Consider the following 20,770-nt stretch of genomic DNA (forward strand, 5'->3'; position numbering starts at 1 on the left):
TATATATATATATATATATATATATATATATATATATATATATATAATGTACTTTGCCTGTATCGCCACCACCACCATTGGCGTCTCTCATCTCCTCTCCCTCCCCACAAACCACTGCTTCTTTACAATAGGTTCCTCTCCTACTTTCATCCTCTTCCTTTTAATCAGGCTGGCTTGCATGAACATGGGGTGGGGGGTTATTTACTTGTGAAGGAACAATTTGCCAGTGTTTACACCACTGAGGAATATGACTTCCTCACTCCCAGCAACTATTCACTGCCTCTTGCTCCTCCGAGAGGAACGCAGCCTCATGCAATCTAGCCCCTTCCATGATGGAATGTTGAGGGACTCAGTATCGGGCAAGTCATGTACAGGCAACCGTCGTTGCTGTGCATTCGTGAGTGCAACTGCCATGTCGTGTTCAGAAGACAGTATTTCACAGCTCTCCTTCCTCTCCTTGGGCTCTTTGTGCCCCTCTTTATGATGTTCTCTAAGCCTTGGAGAAGGCAAAATAGATGTCTCATTTAGGATGAACCCTCGGTAGTCAGCTGTTCTCATCTTTTTGACAGTTATGAGCCTCTGCGTTAACTGTGGCCCACTTTAAAGAGAAGCTTCTCTGGAGCTTCTTAGGCTAAGAGAAGCACTAATCTATGTATATAAGCCTAAGTATTTAGAGGACAATTTGTCACCTTGTCCATGTAGTGAATCAACAATCCTATGTCCACCCCTATGGCCTGTGACCTCCTTCTCATGGGCTTGTGACCAGTTTACAGTACCAGGCATGAGCTGTCTTCCTGCAGCAAGCCTCAAATCCAACCAGAAAGCTGTCAGCCATCCCTCTATCAGTCATCACTATTGCAACAGTGGACACACATTTCCTGGTAGGTTAGTATTGCAGCTCGTAGGGCTCACAGCTGGGTAAAGCTATTGATAGCTTTTATCCTCTGGCAGCCGGCTTTTCCTTCTGGCACTATATGAAAGCTAGCCAGCAGGAAGGAAATGCTGAGCTCACTTACAGTTTGATTTCTTGGTGTCCTGCAATCAAAGTGTGTGGTTTGCTCAGGATAGGGCATTGTCATCTAATTTGCATTCCTAATCCCATCCCGAGAAGGCAGGTACAAGAATGTCGGAACAGGGGTGTCTGAGTTTAAAGGCAGAAAGCAGGGGTTGGGTTCTATGGCTCCTATGTATGCGCTGTGTGCCTTGACCAAGAACCCTCTGTCCAGGCTTAGTAAGAGGGAGTCTCTTCTGTAAAATGGGAGACTGGAGTAGCTCTCTTCCTGTTAAGAGGAACCATTGTAGACAGAGAATCAGTCATAAGGCATGTACCTGTACACTCTGGCTGTAAAGTATGTGAGGGATGCGTACTTTTAATTAGTGTCTAGGCACACTTACATTTTCTTTTTCTTCTTCCTGTTTTCTTTCTTTTTTTTTCTGACTTCTATGGCTAAGATACCATCTGGCTTAAAGGTTAAAGTCTCTCAGAATTACCAAGATATTCTTCCCAGAGATGCTAGTACAGGGTGGGCCAGAGACAAAGCCCTCTGGCAAGGAAGAAAGTTCCAGGTCACTGTTGGCCTAAGAGAGGGTATATGGATGGTCATTTCCAGGAAAAATCCTTAGATGCAACTCAAGATTTCTAATAATAAACTGAATCCTCCTGATCTAAGACACTAAGAGACTGAAGGGTTTTGTGAATGTGTGTGTGTTGGAATCCCTGGTTGCTTCTATTCCAGGAGAGTTTCCAGTCTATACAAAACTCTTTCAGTGATGGGGGATCCTCACCCCCTGAACTGGAAAGGATTCATGACTGTTTTGTTTTGTTTTGTTTTCCTCAGGACATCCTGTCTAGCAGAAAAAAAGGTTTAAAGTAAGTGCTTGTCCAACACACTCATGAGCAAAGGAAAAGAAAATAATTTTAGGGAAGAGATGAAGAAGTGAACAAAATAGAGAGCTGCTGCAGTTGGTTCAGATTACCATCTTAAATCATTGTCCACCTCTGCAAACATCATGCAGAGGATTCCATAGGCTTTTATGTGCTCTCTTTTCCTCAGCTTTTGGTACCCCCTGCTGGTGAAATCCTGGGACCCAACTGACAAGAATAACAAAACTAGTAGAGAAATATTTGCAAGTTCAGAAAAGTCACAAGTACTTGAGTGTTAAAGGCCCTGAGGATCCATGCCTTAATTAATGAGAGGGCCACCCAACGAATCATATGACTATTTTATGATGTTTAGGTGTTGTTTTGTTTTGTTTTTAATGGTCTGTGACTTGGAACACTCGGTGGGATCTAGACTTAACAAAAAAAGAAAAAAGCAACCAAACAAACAGTCCACTAATTTTGCTGAGTTATCTAACCAAAATATTCCCAAGCACAAACTGATACCATGCGGGGCTTTCCTTTTCTTTGGTTGTACTTATCTACTTTTGAAGTGGTTATAATTTGTACTTAGAGCAGGATAACAATCTTTTCTACACTTCAAATCATAGACTTTCAAATAGAAATTTGTGCAACAAATTTATTGAGCATGGGTGGGCTCTGTGCCAGATGCTTGGCAAGAGATTGGAGGAAGTGCAAGGAGTCAAAAGCCCTTCTCCCAAGAGGTGCTTTCGAGTGGGTGAGAGTTGAGTGAGTGTCACAAGAGTAGATGAGTGCTTAGCTGACATGGCATCGAAACCTTCCCCGGTCTCCTGCCAGAGTTCAAACCAAGTATTAACTCTCTCGTAGCACCAAATATTTCTTCTTGGCATTCTCCATCTCTGCAATTTCATATTTCTGCACTTACTTACCTGTATAATGCTTGTCTCTGTCATTTATCTCTGGGCTTTTAGAGGGTCAAAGTGATGAAGGCAGTGCTTTCTTACATTTAGCAGAGCCTGATACATGTAAGTGCTCAAATATTTGTTCAAAGAATGAGTCAACCCGAGAGGAAAAATTTATAGTTCTGTTAGTGGAGCAGCAAGAAGCCTCAGAGAAGCTCTGACATTGGCATGACTTTCAACTTGAAGGATGAAGAGAGATGCCCAGTGGGAAAGAATAAGAACACGTCCAGGCTGAGAGTGTTGAGCAATGTGGGATGGGGGGGAGGGAGATAGGTGCTGTTTGCTAGGAGGTGTGGGTAGGAGGCTAAGCTGAGGCCTAGCATAATTTGAAGGTCTTGGATATTTTCAGATTTGGATTTTCTCCGGGGGGGGGGGGGGGGGAGCATAAAAAGGGAAAGACAAGTTAAATTCTTTGGTAATGTCAAGAAATATTAATTTTTCCTGTTGCTACGGTTATTTCTAATTTTTAAATTTTTAATTCCATAAAGATAGAGGTAGATCTCGAGCTATGAGTTTGCGTTTTCTTTTCTTCTGTGGCTTTTGCATGTCCACCTTTGGGGCTGTGGTTTTCTATTGCAAAAACATTTCTGTAGGATTCCCATGACCAAAATACTCACACAGGATTCCTATCACCCAAACAGGCAGAATGTCTCAGCAGTGGGCCACATACCCAGGTACTGCTATGGTTTGGAGGAGGCGCATTCCACCCCGGAAGGATTGTGTGTTAAGAGCGAGGGCTCAAAAAAAAAAAAAAAAAAAAAAAGAGCGAGGGCTCAGAGTGCATTGCTGTGAGGTGCTATGGGAGTGTGAGGCTGAGTGAAGGTCTTTAAGTCAAGGGAGAGAATTTTAAGACTGCAGCCTATCATTTTGTTTCCTGACTCCTGTCCTGAGCAGTTTGCTTCGCCATGGACATATCAAATATGCATCCCTTGCTAGAGGCTGTCTCTGGTATGTTTTATGTAAACCTGGCTAATACAGAAGCTCAGTTTCTCTTTCCTTTTTTTTTTTTTTTTTTGTTTGTTTGTTTTTTAAAATATAGCTGTTTGGCTCTACCCAAACATTTTTATAAAAATGTCATTTTTCCAAGAAGCAGTGAGACCTCTTTTGGATATTGTTACTCCTTTGGAAGCTAATGATTTGTGTTGAAGATAACTCTCTATATATTATTTACCCTAAATGGAATGAGATTGGCTGGAAGTTCTGTCCCCAAGGAAATATCAAAGCCTCTGATTCATGCTCATTTGTAGTTTTCGAGTTAATTCTCTTATCAGATTTCCTTTTATTTCCTGCTGGGGCAATGTGAGTGAGCTTAGATAGAAGCTAAATATCTGCCATATATCCTTTCAAATTTATGATTAAGAAGGTCACATATACATTTTTAAACACATTCCTTTTTGATAATGAATGAAGAATAAAATTTTGAAATGTCATCAGCTACAAAACTGTTCATTTTTCTTTTGTTGGTGTTCACTGTGCCTGGTGATTGCCTGATAATGGTGAAAAAGGGCCAGGCTGAGCCAAGCTTGATTTCCTGTTGTTCCTCTGACTACCTGGAGTAGTTTTACTGGCACAACAGCCTGCCTGTGGCCAAACCAATAATGACCAAAAATGTGTTTCTTTTCTTGAGTGCAATTCCTTCCTCCGGCCAATTTTCAAGAATAAATAAATGAAGAATTCCACTTTAGGCTTCATTGATCTTCAAATTATGGCCAAATGGGGAATTATAAAACCTATTCTCTTCCTGGTCCAGATTCGAACAGCAGATTCACCCTGCTCTTTTCTCTGTGATGCCTTCTACTGCAGGAATGTGCTCTGCAGTACTCCATCAAAGAGGTACTTTGTCACCTGTAGCTTTTAGTAAAATTCAGCTAATTGGGGGCCACTATCAGAAGTCAGAGGATGGGGAAAGTCGGGTGGAAGTAGTTTGGCCTGTGGTTTCCTCTCTGTGTGCTCATCTAGGACTGAACAGACCTGTCAAGAGAAAAACCTCTGCCCATCTTGCTTATTTTCAACTCTCTCCTTAGGGTTCTAGTCATAGCTTCCTCTGCTTGTCTCTCTGGGCCCCTGCGTGGGAAACAGGTTTGATTTTGTTAATTTTTTTGTTTTCTGTTTTTGTTTTTGTTTTGTCTCTATATTATATCATTGCTATCCCCTATGACCTTTGTCAGTGGTCCTTTTATGAATAAAGACTTCTCAAATTATCTTCATTTAAAGGTGCCTTCTGCCGTTCCTACACCTACAGATCGTACCTGTGTTCTTAGGAGGAGGCTGTCAATTGGGTGTTGGTCCCAGATAAACTCTTCGAAAATACTTGTCCATCCAGACTTATCCTTTTTCTAGTGCTTCTTGTGGCAGGGAGAGCATTAACTCTTGAAATGCCTTATCTCAGTATTGAGAACATTGTTCCTATGTTACACTTAATTTCACTGCTTTAGGATACCTTTTTCTTTCTGGACTGAGACAAAAAATAACAAAGGTTAAAAGTTAAAACCAGGCTGTGTGAAGACATGAGCAGTAGACTCAGAGAAACTTATCCTTGACATACTTATTTAGACCATAAATTTTCATTTGATAGAAACATGACTATATTTAGATGTATGTATGTTGGGGAAACCCATAGAAACCACATGCAAGAAGGGACATCATATTTCTATCTTTTATGAAATACCTAAGCCCCAGCAGTTTAAATTTAAGTAAAATAGATTTTTCAATCCATAAAAGAAGACGCCTTTGACCTTTTAGTTCCCCAGCAAGGAATCAAAGCCTCTGCCACTTGGTGTAATTCAGAGATAGATGGAATTCTACAGTGAGACTGCTAGGGAAGGTGCTGAGACATTAGACTGTGCTCAGCTGAGTCAGCAATGATTTAATAGCACCATCCATGTGGTCGCTGTCCTTCATGTGCCTGTGGTCTTTGTTTGTATGTGCTACCAATCCTTCATCCGTATGAGACTAATCCTGTTAGTCAGTGCAATGTGTAGAAGAGTTCAGGATGGACAGAGATCAGGAAACCTGCTTCAGGCAGGCAGCAGAGGCAGAATATGAACGCATGCCTACATAATGCCAAAGGAGGTTAGGTCTCAGTGGCTGATGTCAGGACTCCTGGGGAACTTGGAGGCCAGGTGTTGGTCCTAGATCTAGGCCTCTGGGTGCTATCAGATTTGTGATTCAAATTTGTGCCAAGCTTTTAGAAGTACCTCTAAACACTATTATTATTATAAGCAATTCCCTGGTTCTCTGGCAATATTGTTTTTAACATCTATGATTCAAGTTCACCTTTGGCTTCTCTTCCTTTGTGCTAAAAGACTAACCTTTACCTTCACCAAGCACCAACTCCTACTTTAGTCTACTGCTCTCTGGTGGAGTTTTTCATTAGTCAATCCCTGAGAAAGGCTGATCTATATTTCTCATGAAATACCTAAGCCCTGTCGGTTAAAATTTAAGTAAAATAGATTTTTAGGTCCAGAAAAGAAGCCTTTGACCTTTCAGTTCCCTAGTGAGGAATAAAAGTCTCTGTTGCTTGATATAATTTAGAAAGAGATAGAAGTCCACAGTGGGACTGTTGGGGAGGGATTTTAGATGCATGAAAACAAGAGGATCGGCCTGACCTTTTCCTCCCTCTAAAAAGAAAGTGGGGGACATATCATAGAGTCTCATTGATTTCCCATTATAAGCTCAAATATATAACATGCTCATTGTTACAAATAAAACAATGTAAGTTGCATGTTTCCTACTAAATTAAAATGATTTCCAGTTTCAGGAAGGTTTGTGTTTATTTGACCCTGACATTAAAGTGCCCGCCTTGCTTCTGCTTTTGTTGAATGAACTAATATGGTGTTAAGAATGAAGGATAAGGGAAGAGATCAATCTGCCTTAGTCTTCTAATGCAACTAGACCCATCTAACTGTGATTTTTCCCTTGCACATGTCCCAAAGGAAGCTGGCTAAGAAGCAGAAGGAGACACAGAGTGGAGCCCAGAGGGAGATGGGACCTGTGGCCTCTGCTGACAAGCCCGCCACCAAGCTCAGCACCAATCGCAATGATGAAGGCTTCTCCTCCAGCTCTCAGGATGTTAATGGATTCAGTAAGTCAAGCCAACCAAGGTGAATGGCGTATCGGTGGTCAATTTTGGTGCTGGTGCTTCCCCTGGGGATCCCTCATGATGACCAAGTCCAGTAAACCATAAAATCTGATTGCTTCCTTGGGATATCAGAGATGAAGGGTCTTCTCCCTGGCAAAGCTTTAGGGTGGCCCTACCTGATATAAAATGAGGATTTAAGAATATGGGACTAAAGTGGCTCAGCTAATAAACATGCCACATGGGCATGAGTTTGGATCCCCGGCACACAAAGAAAACGTTAGTCTGGGTGGCATGTACCAATAAGCTCATCACTGGGGGGGGGGGGGAGGAGACAGGTGGATTCCCTAGGGCTTGCTAGACAGCCAGTCTAGCCTAATCCATGAACTCCAAGTCCAGTGAGAGAGCCATCTCAAAAAGTAACATAGGACTGACGCTGAATCAAGGCCAGCAGTTTGTTGAAGCGGTTGGTTTCAAGAAGGTGCCTAAATAAATATCTTTCTATGGTCTGTTGGCCATCTCAGAAATTTAAAAATGTAATGGTCAATTCATTACAAAGAAACATCTGTCTGGATATGGTACCCAGCTCTGTAATTGCAGCACTTGGGAGGCTGAGGCAAGAAAATTGACAGTTTGAGGCCTGCCTGGGCCACAGTAAAATCCTGTCTAGGGTAGGTGAAGTGGGGCAGGGAGCCAAAAAAACAGCTGAGTCATTGGTGACAGATGTGGGGGTGATAGTCTTAATGACATTCTACAGTTTCTATATAATGCTAATATATTACTGATTTAGCTTTTGTTCATTAAATTATGTGTTAAACCGGTTACCAAGAGAAAAGATTACTGTGGGTTTTTTTTACCCAGAACATGACTCTGTACTGTGAATTTCTGTGCAATAGTGTCCTTTTACATAGTTACGGCTCTAACTTGTATACTTTAAACTTACTCAAAGTAAAAGCTTTGAAACAAAAATAAGCTAGGAAGTGATTGAAGTATTTACACAATATTAACTGCTGATGTTCACGTGCATACACATGTACACACACACAAATACATGTGAACATGCACATATCTGTAAACCGCACATACAAAAATAAACCAGCCAGAACCTATGCCTAGGCAGATGGACTGGGAATAAGTCATCCTAAAAAGAGAGACAAGTAGTCAAAAATAATAATAGTTACAAAGAAGGAGGAGGAAGAAAAGGAGGAGGATGTGACCTTCAAGTCCAATAAAAAAAAAAAAAAAAAAAAAGAAGAAGAAGAAGAAGAAGAAGAAGCATACTTTACTGAACTTAGTGCCTGAGAATTTTCAAAACTATTTCACATTTTCTGCATAAGGTAGATGAATCATGGAATGTTTCTGTCTCTATCCCTAATATTTAAGGAACTGAGGTTTAAAGAAACAATCTCTAAAATCCCAAGTCCATACTGGAAGTGGTGCCTCCCAAACCCTAAATAGTTCTATTAGGTCAAAACTGTCTTCATCTTCATGCAGCACTACTAAGGCATTCTTGACTAATATAAGCAGTTTAGATTCCATGGTTGACTCATCCAAAGAACTCCATGGCTAGGTAGTTATAAGCCTTGTTTTATGACCTAGCTTGAGAAAGCTGCCATTGTTCTATTCTTTCAACCACGCTATAAGCTAGTTCTTTCCTGGATTTAGTAATAAGATAATACATTTTCACTATTATCACTTGCATTATAAACAGAAGAAACCATGTTTTGTAAAGATCACTTTAGATCTGGTCTGTCTGGGGGATGTGGAGTGATGAGATAACAAAAGAACAAAGGAGATATATATATATCCACTGTCTATGATGCAGGCACTCTTGTTTAATTTCCACCATAATCATATGGGACACTTAGCATTGCTGATCCTACTTTGTAGATAAAATATGTTTGTGTCAGCTTCCCAGAGTTCCATAAATCATTTCTCATGATCCAAGATTCCTAGGCTGGAGTGCAGCAAAAAACTTAGAAGGTTTTTCCAAACAAAATTTCCTTGTTGATAAGAGATGGGACATAGACTGAGGGCTGTAGATTTCCTAACACCTTCCAAATGGCCCTTACAGATGCCCTGGTGAAGAACACAGGACTGTGAGGAAAGCAATTACTATTTTCAAATGTAAGAGTTCTGTCTTTCTGCTTCTCGGATACCTCACTCAGGATGATCTTTTCTAGTTCCCACCAGTTAGTTACCTTCAAATTTTATGATTTTCTTGTTTTTTTTTTTTTATCACTGAGTAATATTCCATTGTGTAGATGGAATATTGTGTACCACAATTTAAGACACACAAGGTATATACTCACTCACACGTGGATACTGAAATCTGTACACCTAAGGAAGCTAATCAGAAAGGAGGACTCTGGCTAAGATGCTCAATCCCCATTCAGAAAGGCAAAGAGGATGGACATCAGAGGAGAGAGAAAACAGAGAACAGGACAGGAGCCTACCACAAAGGACCTCTGAAAGGCTCTACCCTGCAGGGTATCGAGGAAGATGTTGAGACTCATAGCCAAACTTTGGGCAGAGTGCAGGGAATCTTATGAAAGAAGTGGGAGATAGTAAGACCTGGAGAGGACAGGAGCGCCACAAGGACAGCAACAGATCCTAAAATTCTGGGCACAGGGGTATTTTCTGAAACTCATACTCCAGCCAAGGACCACTCATAGAGATGGCCTGGAACCCCTGCACAGAGGTAGCCTATGGCAGTTCAGTATCTCCATAGTGATGGGAACAGGGACTGTCTCTAACAGGAACTGATTAGCCTGCTCTTTGATCACCTCTCCCTGATGGCCACAGAGGAAGACAATGCAGCCACTCCTGATGAGACCTGACAGACTAGGGCCAGAGGGAAGGGGAGGAGGACCTCCCTTTTCAGTGGACTGGGAGAGAGACATGGGTGGGGAAGAGGGAGGGTGGGATTGGGAGTGGAGGAGGGAGGTACAGGGGAATACAAAGTTAATTAACTGTAATTAATTAAAAAAATACTTATAAAAAAAAAAGGTGCCGCCTTTGGGAAAGATTAGTTTAAACCTACCCTCTCCCAAAAAGAAAAAGGGTGAGAAAAAGGAATACTCCTATCCTTTACCTGTTGTTAATGTTACCAGATGTTAACAGTTTTTCAATATTGGTTGCACTTTCTCTCACCAAACACAATTTTCTGAGCTACTTAGGAGTCAAGTTAAAGTTTTCGGGACATTCCACCTTTAGAGATTTGGGTATGCGGTTCCTATGATGTAAAACTGCTCTTCAACGCCTCACAATAGGATTAGTCTTCTCTAAGTATCATTGGTCCAATGATTTAAAGTTCTCCTGTGTCCCCAGAATATTCTGGCTGCTTTGCTGTAAATGGGGATCTAGCCAATGCACGCACATTCCATTTGGTTTGTTGTCTCTGTTGGCTTTCCTATAGTCCCCTAACCTTTTTTTTTTTTTTTTTCAGAAAGCTGACATTTTTCCAAAGTCTAGGACAATTGTTCTACAGAGTGATCTATAAGAACAGAGCTGTCTGATTTTTCCATCATATTTCATTTACGTTAATCATTTTGGAAAAAAGATACACTATGTATTACTATTGTTTACTGCTCTAAATTTTACCAATAAGCACATGATATCACTTTACCTCTATTGATGATGCTAAGTTTGAATACTACTAAAGGTTGGATGATTGATTTTAAGACAAAACTATAAAAATATACTGACAAATATGAACAAATATTTGATTTTTTGCTTCTTCTTATAGATAAGAGACAATCTGTGGTTTGTTTAACCCTGCACATAGCCCTTTCCTGTCCTAATCTGGGCAAAGTACCTGGATTCAGGTTGGGAAGGCAGACACAGAACTGGAGAGACACAGGCTTTGGCTAGGAAATGGGCTTGGTGTGTCCTTGAAGAGAGGTTGGTCCTGAGTCGCACTGATTTGTCTCTAGCTCTTCTGCTTTGAGCATCGAAAGTGTAGCCTTGAAAATGACCCTAGTTTTACTTATCCATCCCGAACCTCTCCTGTACAACATAGCCTCGGGTACACACTTTTTATCCTGTTAGGAGAAGTGCTGTGGGGAGACCTCAGATGCCAAAAGAAGTTTGACAATCACTGTGACCCTGAAGTTGCAGGTATTTAGTCTCAAGCTTGCTAGTCATATGGGAAAGCAAGCTGGATCACACTGATATTTTTGGATGTCAAAAAAATATCATCACTGTTTTCACTGTGACTGAAATGTTAGACTCTCAAGATTAAAGTGCTGGAGACTGAAGTGGATTCTTCGCAAATGAGAACGAAAGGGGAAGAAGATTCAGTGGGATCTGAGGAGACATTTCAAAGGGCAAGGATAGTCTTCCCAAACAACTGGACGTGTGCGGTGTCCATATTTTACACTTGTACACACATGCATCCATAAAACCATACATACATAGAACAATAATGTGCCTATGCACTCCTGTATATATATATATATATATATATATATATATATATATATATATATATGAATGTATTTATTTTAATTATATTCATTTTTAAAGGGCAGAAAATAATTTCAATTGACTGGTTTATTGAATTATTATGAAATCTTGCATTTGTTTGAGTCACGGAATATTTTAGAATTTTTTTCTAACCATCTTCAGGCTGCAACTACAAACACACTCTGGGGATTTTTTTTTTTTTTTTGAATGCCCTAAAATGCATCAGGTAACTTTTAAAATGCCCTGTGGAACCATTGGGATGAGATTTGAAGGGGGAAAAAAAAAAACGTAAGTAATGCTTACACTGGAGATGTAGAAATTGCTTCTAAAATCACCCTGATGTATGTAAAATTGAATCTATTTTCATGACATTAGGGAAGTGGCTGTCTGCCTTCTGAATCGGCGTCTTTAAGAGTGACTGAGATTATGTGCAAATTTTGAGGCAGCACTGAGAGAGGGAGGGCAGGAGAAGAGTTGTTGCGTTGGAGATTATAGAAGGACATGCTTTGGGCAATTATCTCATTACTGAGTAGGTGGGCCCCAGCTTCATTCAAATTCTGCGTTTTCCTGCTTAGGTCTGTTTTCGGGCCTTATCTATAACCAGTGACTGCTATGTTTGGCAACATCTCTTCAGTCAAGCCTCCCAATATTGTGTAGGAACAATGACCTCTGGGCAGAAGGGTGACAGGGCTCTGTCAGATATGGGCTGTTGCGGTGGAGTGCTTAGGCATTCTTTTAAAAGCAGTGCATGTCGCATTTCAAGGACAAACAATGCACATTGTTTTCCATTTAAAGAAAAGCTGGCTTTTATTAGGTGATCTGATTGTGATCTTGGCTGCCTTAAGTACTTGTAATTTTTTTTTTCCTGTGATCGTTTGCTCACTGGAATTGTTTTCTGGCTCTTTCCTCAAGTACTCTTCTTATATATCATTATATTTGCTTCTTTTTCTCTTGTATTTATGTGTCTTCCCCTTGCTCGTTTTCAAAATAAACAAAATGCTTCAAAACAAATCACAGTTGAATCCCTGCCATAGGGGCTTGCATGCTTGCCTTTCTCATTCTGCATTTAGACTTCCTTGTTCACTGGCTGTCTCATTAGTTTTCACTCCCTCTGAGCTAGAGTTACAGGAGATGGTGAACCACCTGATTTGGACACTGGAAACCAAACTTGGGTCTTTTGGGAGAACAGGAAGTAAGCGTTTTTAACCACTGGGCCATCTCTCTAGCCTCCAGAGAAATATTTCTAGTTGTGCAACATATCTCAACAGTAGACCTTTATTTTTGCATCATAGATAATAGGTTTAATATTGTGCCTATTCTACATGTGGGTAAACTGAGATACAAAGTACATAGCCTTTGACAAGTCAAAATCATGGCAAAATCTAAGTCAAAATCTAAGCCTATCAACTCATTTCTGCCAAGGTTTTAGGGAAATAGCCAGAAAGAGCATCCATGTTAAGAAGAATAGGAAAATAAAAATTAAGATAAGAAAATTAGAAATAAAAGCAATAGAGTCAATTCAGTGAAACATTAATAGAATTATACCTTAATTGTATCTAAATATGTAAGCTATAGCATGTAGAAATCATCAGACATTAGACCACTAAGAACTCAGCTAAGTCAGGAGTTGTTTGAGAAAAGTAGTTAAAATTCAGAACTTACCTCACATATAAACATCTTTTCAAAAGATATTTATTATATTATTTTTTTATTTGTGTGTGTGTGTGTGTGTGTGTGTGTGTGTCTGTGTGTGTATCTGGCAGCAAACACTCAAAGAGGAGGATAACTTGGGGGAGTGCCTACTACACACTTTGTAAATGCTAGATTGCCTCCATTTGGAAAATGAGGAGCAAAGTTTAGGACACCTAAAGTAAACAAGCCCAAAGTCACACAGCACAGAAATAGCAGAGATGACATTAGGAGCCAAATGGAGTTTTCCACCCTCCAACCAGGGCCATGAATTACAGCTTGGCAATTGCCAGCTTCATGGAATGAGTTCTTTGGTACTGGCAGAGACAGACAGCAATCTTCCCCAGTTATAGGGTGGCAAATGTTCTGCATGTGTGCAAACGCTTCCACCACATCTCTGTCGGTCATGGGGCTTCTATCCAGGTATTGCCATGAAGCCAGTTAGATCGTCATGACCATCTGAGTCTAGCCTCACAACAACCCTGTCCTGACCATAGGTTTATTGCTGAACCCACTTGACAGTGAACACACACATGCATATACAGTAAAACATCTCCCTACACTTGTTGGAAGCATTGTTGAAGAACTATGTATCCAAACGTACGTATTCTCCTTTCCAAATGGGACAGCTTCATCTTTAATCACTACGACCCCTCTACAGTGAAGCTGGGTGGAAGCAACACTATATAAAGGCAAAACTGCCCTGCAGAGTGGGAAGACAGCGCCTCCCCTCTCCTGTGTTTATCTAAACTCCTGCTTCAGCTGCGCCTGCCCAGTGGATGCTGTCATAGACACATCCTGCAGGAGATTGCTGGGAAAACAAGAGTCTAGATCAATGCTGTCGTCTTTATTATTGTTGAGCTGGAACAATCTGCAAGAAAACACAGAAATAAATGTGCAGGGATAGCTTCCGGCCCCTGGCTCAAAACAAGGAAGGAAAACAGAACCAGACAATAATCACCTTTGTTGCATAACTTTGTGTTGAACCAGCCTGCAAATTGAACTCCAGGATTCTTCCCCTGTCTTTGTGACCAAAATACACTTCATGGATAGGAATGTGCAGTTTTCCATTTAAAGACACACTGCCTTCTCTTCAGTAAACTCATTTTGATCTTACTGCCTTGCATACTGATAATTGTTCCCTACAGTCCTTTGTCCCTTTTCTGGATGATTCTTCGGCTGTACTGGCATATTGTGCTTATGTCTTCTTCCGCTTGTGTATTCATGTGTCATCTTCTCCTGGCTCATTTCAGTCCAGAGAAAAAATGCTTCAGGAGCTGTTTCCTTCTGATGATGAGAGTGGCCCCTCAAGCCTGAGGCATGTCCCTGTCACTCAACAGACAGAACTCATAAAAGAGTTTCTTTGGACACAAGTTAGGAATTGTTCAAGTTTGGTTCTCTCGTAGGGCAGCTGAGCAGAGATGAGAGATGGGGCAGGCAAAAGAAAGCACCGGGCAAAATGCAGCTTGATTTATTTTAGAAATACCTTGTGTAACTAAAGAAATTGACATTGGGACAATGGATCAGAACTTTAAAATGTACCAGGGGTTGGAGGGGATTGTGGTAAAAATCCCGGGAAGTTGAGCCAGCTACGGAAATGAGTCTTGGCCTCCCCTGGGGTAACCTTTTACTTCATGGTATGTGATGCTGATGACTGTTATCTCCACTGGGGACCTTATCTGGGTCTGTTTTATTATTATTATTATTATTAAGTTTTTATTTTTTTTATTATAATCTTTTATTTATTTTTTATTAATTACACTTTATTCATTTTGTATCCCCCCATAAGCCCCTCCCTCCTCCCCTGCCGATCCCACCCTCCCTCCCCTTTCTGCATGCATGCCACTCCCCAAGTCCACTGATAGGGGAGGTTCTCCTCTCCTTTCTGATCTTAGTCTATCAGTTCTCATCAAAAGTGGCTGCATTGTCCTCTACTGTGGCCTGGTAAGGCTGCTCCCCCCTCAGGGGGAAGTGATCAACGAGCAGGCCAATCAGATTATGTCAGAGGCAGTCCCTCTTCCCATTACTATGGAACCCACTTGGACACTGAACTGCCATGGGCTACACCTGTGCAGGGGTTCCAGGTCATCTCCACATATAGTCCTTGGTTGGAGTATGAGTCTCTGGGAAGTTCCCTGTGTTCAAATTATCTTGTTCTGTTGCTCTGCTTGTGGAGTTCCCGTTCCCTCCAGCTCTTACTATTTCCCACTTCTTACATAAAATTCCATTCACTCTGCCCATCATTTGGCCATCAGGCTCAGCATCTGCTTTGACAGTCTATACTGCAGAAGCTTTCAGAGGCCCTCTGTGGCAGGTTTCAAGGTGGTTTCCTGTTTTCTTCTGGCTTTCAGAGGCCCTCTGCAGCGGGTTCCGAGGTTGTTTCCTATTTTCGTTTTCTTCTGATGTCCATCCTCTTTGCCTTTCAGGATGGAGATTGAACATTTTAGTTAGGGTCCTCTCTTTTGCTTAGTTTGTTTAGATGTACAGCTTTTAGTGGGTTTATTCTATATTGTATGTTTATATGAGTGAGTATATACCGTGAGTGTCTTTTTGCTTCTGGGTCAATTCACTCAGGATGATCCTTTCCAGGTCCCACCATTTACCTGCAAATTTCATGATTTCCTTATTTTTCATTGCTGAGTAATACTCCATTGTATAGATGTACCACAGTTTCTGCATCCATTCTTCAGTTGAGGGGCATCTGGGTTGTTTCCAGCTTCTGGCTATTACAAATAAAGCTGCTACAAACATGGTTGAACAAATGTCCTTGTTGTGTACTTGCGCCTCTTTTGGGTATATGCCTAGGAGTGGTATGGCTGGATCTTGAGGAAGCGCTATTCCTAGTTGTCTGAGAAAGCGCCAGATTGATTTCCAGAGTGGTTGTACCAGTTTACATTCCCACCAGCAGTGGAGAAGCGTTCCCCTTTCTCCACAACCTCTCCAGCATGTGTTGTCCCTTGAGATTTTCATCTTGGCCATTCTGATGGGTGTAAGGTGAAATCTCAGGGTTGTTTTGATTTGCATTTCCCTAATGGCTAATGAGGTTGAGCATTTCTTTAAGTGCTTCTCTGCCATTCGATATTCCTCTGCAGAGAATTCTCTCTTTAGCTCTGTTCCCCATTTTTTAAGTGGATTACTTGGTTTGTTGCTTTTCAGCTTGTTTAGTTCTTTATATATATTGGATATGAGTCCTCTGTCAGATAGAGGGTTGGTGATGATTCTTTCCCAATCTGTAGGCAGTCGCTTTGTTTTGATGACAGTGTCCTTTGCTTTACAGAAGCTTTTCAATTTCATGAGGTCCCATTTATTGATTGTTGCTCTTAGAGCCTGTGCTGTTGGTGTTCTGTTCAGGAAGTTTTCTCCTGTACCAATGAGTTCTAGGGTATTCCCCACTTTTTTTTCTAGCCGATTTAACGTGTCTGGTTTTATGTTGAGGTCTTTGATCCACTTGGACTTCAGTTTTGTGCAGGGTGATAAGTATGGATCTATTTTCATTTTTCTACATGTAGACATCCAGTTAGACCAGCACCATTTGTTGAAGATGCTATCTTTTTTCCATTGTATGGTTTTGGCATCTTTGTCAAAAATCAGGTGTCCGTAAGTGTGTGGGTTTATTTCTGGGTCTTCTGTTCAATTCCATTGATCCACCATTCTGTTTCTATGCCAGTACCATGCAGTTTTTATAACTATTGCTCTATAGTACAGCGTGAGATCAGGGATGGAGATACCTCCAGAAGATCTTTTATTGTAGAGGATTGTTTTAGCAATTCTCGGTTTCTTGTTATTCCATACAAAGTTGAGAATTTTTCTTTCCAGGTCTGTAAAGAATTGTGTTGGCAATTTGATGGGAATTGCATTAAATCTGTAGATTGCTTTTGGTAAGATGGCCATTTTTACTATGTTAATCCTGCCAAGCCATGAGCATGGGAGATCTTTCCATCTTCTCATATCTTCCTCTAATTCTTTCTTCAGAGACTTGAAATTTTTTTCATACAAGTCTTTGACTTCCTTGGTTAGGGTTACGCCACGGTACTTTATGTCATTTGTGGCTATTGTGAAGGGTGTTGTTTCTCTAATTTCTTTCTCAGCCCTTTTGTCTTTTGTATACAGGAGTGCTACTGATTTTTTTGAGTTAATTTTATATCCGGCCACTTTGCTGAAGGTGTTTATCAGCTGTAGGAGTTCCCTGGTAGAGTTTTTGGGGTCACTCATATATACTATCATATCATCTGCAAATAGTGATAATTTGACTTCTTCCTTTCCCATCTGTATCCCCTTGATCTCCTTCGACTGTCTTATTGCTCTAGCAAGGACTTCCAGCACTATGTTGAAGAGATATGGAGACAGTGGGCAGCCTTGTCTTGTCCCTGATTTCAGTGGGATTGCTTTAAGTTTCTCTCCGTTCAGTTTGATGTTGGCTATAGGCTTGCTGTATATCGCCTTTACTATGTTTAGATATGTGCCTTGTATCCCTGAACTCTCCAGTACTTTAAACATGAATGGATGTTGGATTTTGTCAAATGCTTTTTCAGCATCTAGGGAGATTATCATGTGGTTTTTTTCTTTCAGTTTGTTAATATGGTGGATCACATTGATGGATTTCCGTATATTGAACCACCCCTGCATACCTGGGATGAAGCCTACTTGGTCATAGTGGATAATATCTTTGATGTGTTCTTGGATCCGGTTTGCAAGTATTTTGTTAAGTATTTTTGCATCAATGTTCATAAGGGAGATTGGCCTGAAATTCTCTTTCTTTGTTGAGTCTTTGTGAGGTTTAGGTACCAAGGTGATTGTGGCTTCATAGAATGAGTTTGGTAATGTTCCTTCTGTTTCTATTTTGTGGAATAGTTTGAAGAGAATTGGAGTTAGCTCTTCTTTGAAGGTCTGGTAGAATTCTGCACTGAAGCCATCTGGTCCTGGGCTTTTTTTGGATGGGAGACTTTTGATGACTGCTTCTATTTCTTTGGGGGATATAGGACTATTTAGTTGATTTACCTGGTCCTGATTCAGCTTTGGTGAGTCAAATCGATCAAGAAAATTGTCCATTTCATTTAGATTTTCAAATTTTGTGGCATATAGACTTTTGAAGTAAGTCCTAATGATTGTTTGGATTTCCTCAGTGTCTGTAGTTATGTCCCCCTTTTCATTTCTGATTTTGTTGATTTGGGTGGTGTTTCTCTGCCTTTTAGTTAGCTTGGCTAAGGGTTTGTCTATCTTGTTGATTTTCTCAAAGAACCAGCTCTTGGTTTCATTGATTCTTTGAATTGTTTTATTTGTTTCTAATTGATTGATTTCAGCCCTGAGTTTGATTATTTCCAGCCGTCTACTCCTTTTTGGTGTGTCTGCTTCTTCTTTTTCTAGGGTTTTTAAGTGGGCCATTAAGTTGCTTGAATGAGCTGTCTCGAATTTCTTCTTGAAGGCACTTAGTGCTATGAACTTTCCTCTTAGCACTGCTTTCATTGTGTCCCACAAGTTAGGGTATGTTGTGTCTTCATTTTCATTGAGTTCTAGAAAGGCTTTAATTTCTTTCTTTATTTCTTCCCTGACCCAGCTGTCATTTAGTAACAAGTTGTTCAGTTTCCATGAGTGTGTAGGCTTTTTGCTATTTCTGTTGTTGTTGAAGTCCAGCTTTATTCCATGGTGATCAGACAGGATACAAGGGATTATTTCAGTCTTCTTGTATCTGTTGAGGCTTGCTTTGTGACCAACTATATGGTCTATTTTGGAGAAGGTTCCATGAGGTGCTGAGAAGAAGGTAAATTCTTTTGTGTTTGGGTGTAAAGTTCTGTAAATGTCTGTGAGGTCCATTTGATTCATGACCTCTGTCAGAGATATTGTTTCTTTGTTTAATTTCTGTTTTGTTGACCTGTCCTTTGTTGAGAGTGGGGTGTTGAAGTCTCCCACTATTAATGTGTGGGGATCTATATGTGGTTTAAATTTTATCAATGTTTCTTTTACAAATGTGGGTGCTCTTGTATTTGGGGCATAGATGTTCAGGATTGTGATGTCTTCCTGGTGGAATTTTCCCTTGATGAGTATGAAGTGTCCTTCCTCATCTCTTTTTATTATTTTTGGTTGAAAGTCTATTTTATCAGATATTAGAATGGCTACTCCTGCTTGTTTCTTGGGTCCATTTGCTTGGAAAGTCATCTTCCAACCTTTTACCCTCAGGTAATGTCTATCTTTGTGTCTTAGGTGTGTTTCTTGTATGCAACAGATTGCTGGGTTTTGTTTACGTATCCATTCTGTTAATCTGTGTCTTTTTACTGGAGAGTTGAGTCCATTGATGTTGAGAGAGATTAATGACCAGTGGCTGTTAGATCCTTTGATTTTGATGTTGGCTGTGTTCATAAGTTTGTGTGCTTGGTTGCTTTTTGTTTTGCTGTAGTAAGGTTAATTATTTCCTGTGTTTTCTTGACAGAAGCTAATTTTCTTGGGTTGTATTTTCCCTTCCAGTGTCTTCTGTAATGCTGGATTTGTGTGTAGGTATTGTTGAAATTTGTTTTTGTCATTGAATATCTTGTTTTCTCCGTCTATGAGGACTGAGAGTTTTGCAGGGTATAGTAGCCTGGGTTGACATCTGTGTTCTCTTAGGGTCTGCATGATATCTGTCCAGGCCCTTCTGGCTTTCATAGTTTCTGTTGAAAAGTCAGGTGTGATTCTAATGGGTTTGCCATTATATGTTACTTGGCCTTTTTCCCTTGCAGCTTTTAGTATTTTTTCTTTGTTCTGTATACTTCCTGTTTTGATTATTATGTGGCGGGAGGATTTTCTTTTCTGGTCAAATTTGTTGGGTGTTCTGTAGGCCTCATGTATCCTTATTGGCTTCTCCTTTAACTTGGGGAAATTTTCTTCAATGATTTTGTTGAAAATATTTTCTGGGCCTTGGAGAAGGGAGTCTTCTTTTTCCTCTATTCCTATTATTCTCAAATTTTGTCTTTTCATATTGTCTTGGATTTCTTGGACGGTCTGTGTCAGGAATTTTTTGGATTTCACATTTTCTTTGACAGATACATCGATTTCTTCCATTGTATCTTCTACACCTGAGATTCTTTCTTCCATTTCTTGTATTCTGTTGGTTATGCTTACCTCTGTAGTTCCTGTTTTCTTCCCTAAATTCTTCCTCTCCATTATTTCCTCCATTTGTGTTTTCTTTAATTTTTCTAGTTCTATCTTCAGGTCTTGAGTTGTTTTGTTTACTTCCTTCACCTGTCTGCTTGTATTTTCCTCTTTTTCTTTTAGTTCCTTCAACTCTGTCTCTTTGATTTCTTTCAGTGATTTAATTATTTCTTCTCTGAAGGCCACAAGCTGTTTGGCTGCATCTTCCCGTATTTCTTCACGGATGGCCCTAATTTGCTTGTCTTTATCTTCCTCCATTTCTTTACGGATAGCCATGATCTGTTTGGTTTTATCTTCCTCTAATTCTTTACGTATTTTATCTGTTTCCTCTATTATTCTCTTCATCAACATAGATGTAAGGTCATCTTCTTGATTTTCTATTATGCTGCATTGTTCAGGGCTGTTCGCCCCTGGATGGCTGGGTTCTGGAGATGCCATATTGCTCTGTCTTTTGTTGGTTGAGCCTTTACGCTGACCTCTACCCATTGGGCTGATTTAGGTTTTGGCTGTTAGTTTCTGTGCTTCCTGGAGTCCTGAGGTAGGGAGTATCCCCTTGGCCGGAAGATGATTTTTCCTGAAGGAGTCCTTCTC

At 40.4% G+C, this 20,770-nt stretch overlaps 1 protein-coding gene and 1 non-coding gene across 2 annotated transcripts in view; both read left to right on the forward strand.

The window, feature by feature from the left end:
* The window catches only part of Ptprt (protein tyrosine phosphatase receptor type T), an 835,658-nt gene that overhangs the window by 694,397 nt on the left and 120,491 nt on the right, over positions 1 to 20,770 (forward strand). Inside the window, exon 14 of the mRNA XM_055602221.1 lies at positions 6,759 to 6,907. Coding sequence (XP_055458196.1) covers positions 6,759 to 6,907 — 149 coding nt within the window. The remainder of the gene's footprint in view (positions 1 to 6,758; positions 6,908 to 20,770) is intronic.
* LOC129672818 (small nucleolar RNA SNORA2/SNORA34 family) lies at positions 7,332 to 7,468 on the forward strand. Its single transcript, XR_008719567.1, has one exon. It is a non-coding gene; the product is annotated as a small nucleolar RNA SNORA2/SNORA34 family (small nucleolar RNA).

This window comes from Psammomys obesus, unplaced genomic scaffold (assembly GCF_907164565.1).
Source record: "Psammomys obesus unplaced genomic scaffold, mPsaObe1.curated_primary_1811, whole genome shotgun sequence".
NCBI classification, from domain to species: Eukaryota; Metazoa; Chordata; class Mammalia; order Rodentia; family Muridae; genus Psammomys; species Psammomys obesus.